At 53.9% G+C, this 1051-nt stretch overlaps 1 protein-coding gene across 1 annotated transcript; it reads right to left on the bottom strand.

The window, feature by feature from the left end:
• Positions 1 to 675, bottom strand: LOC133411763 (transcription factor Sox-14). The gene has a single exon (XM_061694440.1). It carries the CDS (start codon positions 673 to 675, stop codon positions 1 to 3), a length of 675 nt encoding a protein of 224 aa, XP_061550424.1.
• Between the last annotated feature and the right edge of the window lie 376 nt (positions 676 to 1051).

Genomic DNA, 1051 nt, shown 5'->3' with positions numbered 1-1051 from the left:
TTACGCACTGGCCCCGGGCGCTGCGTACGCGTCCGCGCCGCTCTTGCCCATTCCTCCCGGGAGGAGAATGTAAGCCACCTGGGGCTGCACACCGGCCGCCGACCACGCCCCACAGTTACACGGCACCACGTAGGGGCTGCCGGCCGTCGCGTGGGTGTGCTGTCCGAGGCACGCCAATCCCCCCCCGACCACAGTAGCCCCGGGGTGGTACGCGAGGGTGGGCGCGCTGTAGCCGCTCAGAGGCGGCTGGAAGTCGGCCATCCGATGGAGATGTCTCACCGGGGAAGGCGCCAGCAGGGTGGGGCTTTTATTCCCGTGGATGAGAAACGATGAGTCCACGGAGAATCCCTTCAAGGGCTCCACATGCGGGAAAACGAGGCGCTGCGTCTGGGGGAGACTTTTGGGTTTACGTCGGGGTCTGTACTTGTAGTCCGGGTGTTCTCGCATGTGTTGAGCCCGGAGCCTCTTGGCCTCGTCGATGTAAGGACGCTTCTCGGAGTCGGAGAGGTTTTTCCACTCGGCGCCCAGTCTCTTGCTAATTTCCGAGTTGTGCATCTTTGGGTTGTCCTGGGCCATCTTGCGCCTCTGGCCCCTGGACCACACCATGAACGCGTTCATGGGTCTCTTGATGTGGTCTAAAGGTTTGGGCATTTCCAAATCCGACCACACATTCATTTAAAACAAATCCAGTCACCCTCCTCCCCCCCAAAAAAAAGAAAAAGAAAAAGAAAAAAAAGGATAAAGTCATGGGCTTTTTATGGCGTAATAAACCCACAATACATGTTTTCTGTGCTCCTAATTGTTTGAATGACATGTACAGCCTGGTTGCAAGTTGGAAGCTTGTTAAGGAAGAAACCAAGCATGTCAAGCTCTCATTTTCACTCCACTGTCACGGTGGGGCAAGCCAATGAGAAGAAGAGAACACTGTAATCCCCCTCAAAAAAAAAAAAAAAAAAAAAAAAAGACTACATTTCTAAGACGCCCTCCTTTCCCTCTCCCTTTTGACACTTGAGCCTCACAAAATCTCTGATGATGATGGCAAACGGAAAAT

The sequence above is a fragment of the Phycodurus eques genome, chromosome 13, assembly GCF_024500275.1.
Source record: "Phycodurus eques isolate BA_2022a chromosome 13, UOR_Pequ_1.1, whole genome shotgun sequence".
NCBI classification, from domain to species: domain Eukaryota; kingdom Metazoa; phylum Chordata; class Actinopteri; order Syngnathiformes; family Syngnathidae; genus Phycodurus; species Phycodurus eques.
This window is presented reverse-complemented; position numbering and strand designations above follow the sequence as displayed.

Bases quoted from the DNA above. Each gene is read 5' to 3' on its own strand.
- LOC133411763 (XM_061694440.1), bottom strand. From the start codon at position 675: ATGAATGTGTGGTCGGATTTGGAAATGCCCAAACCTTTAGACCACATC.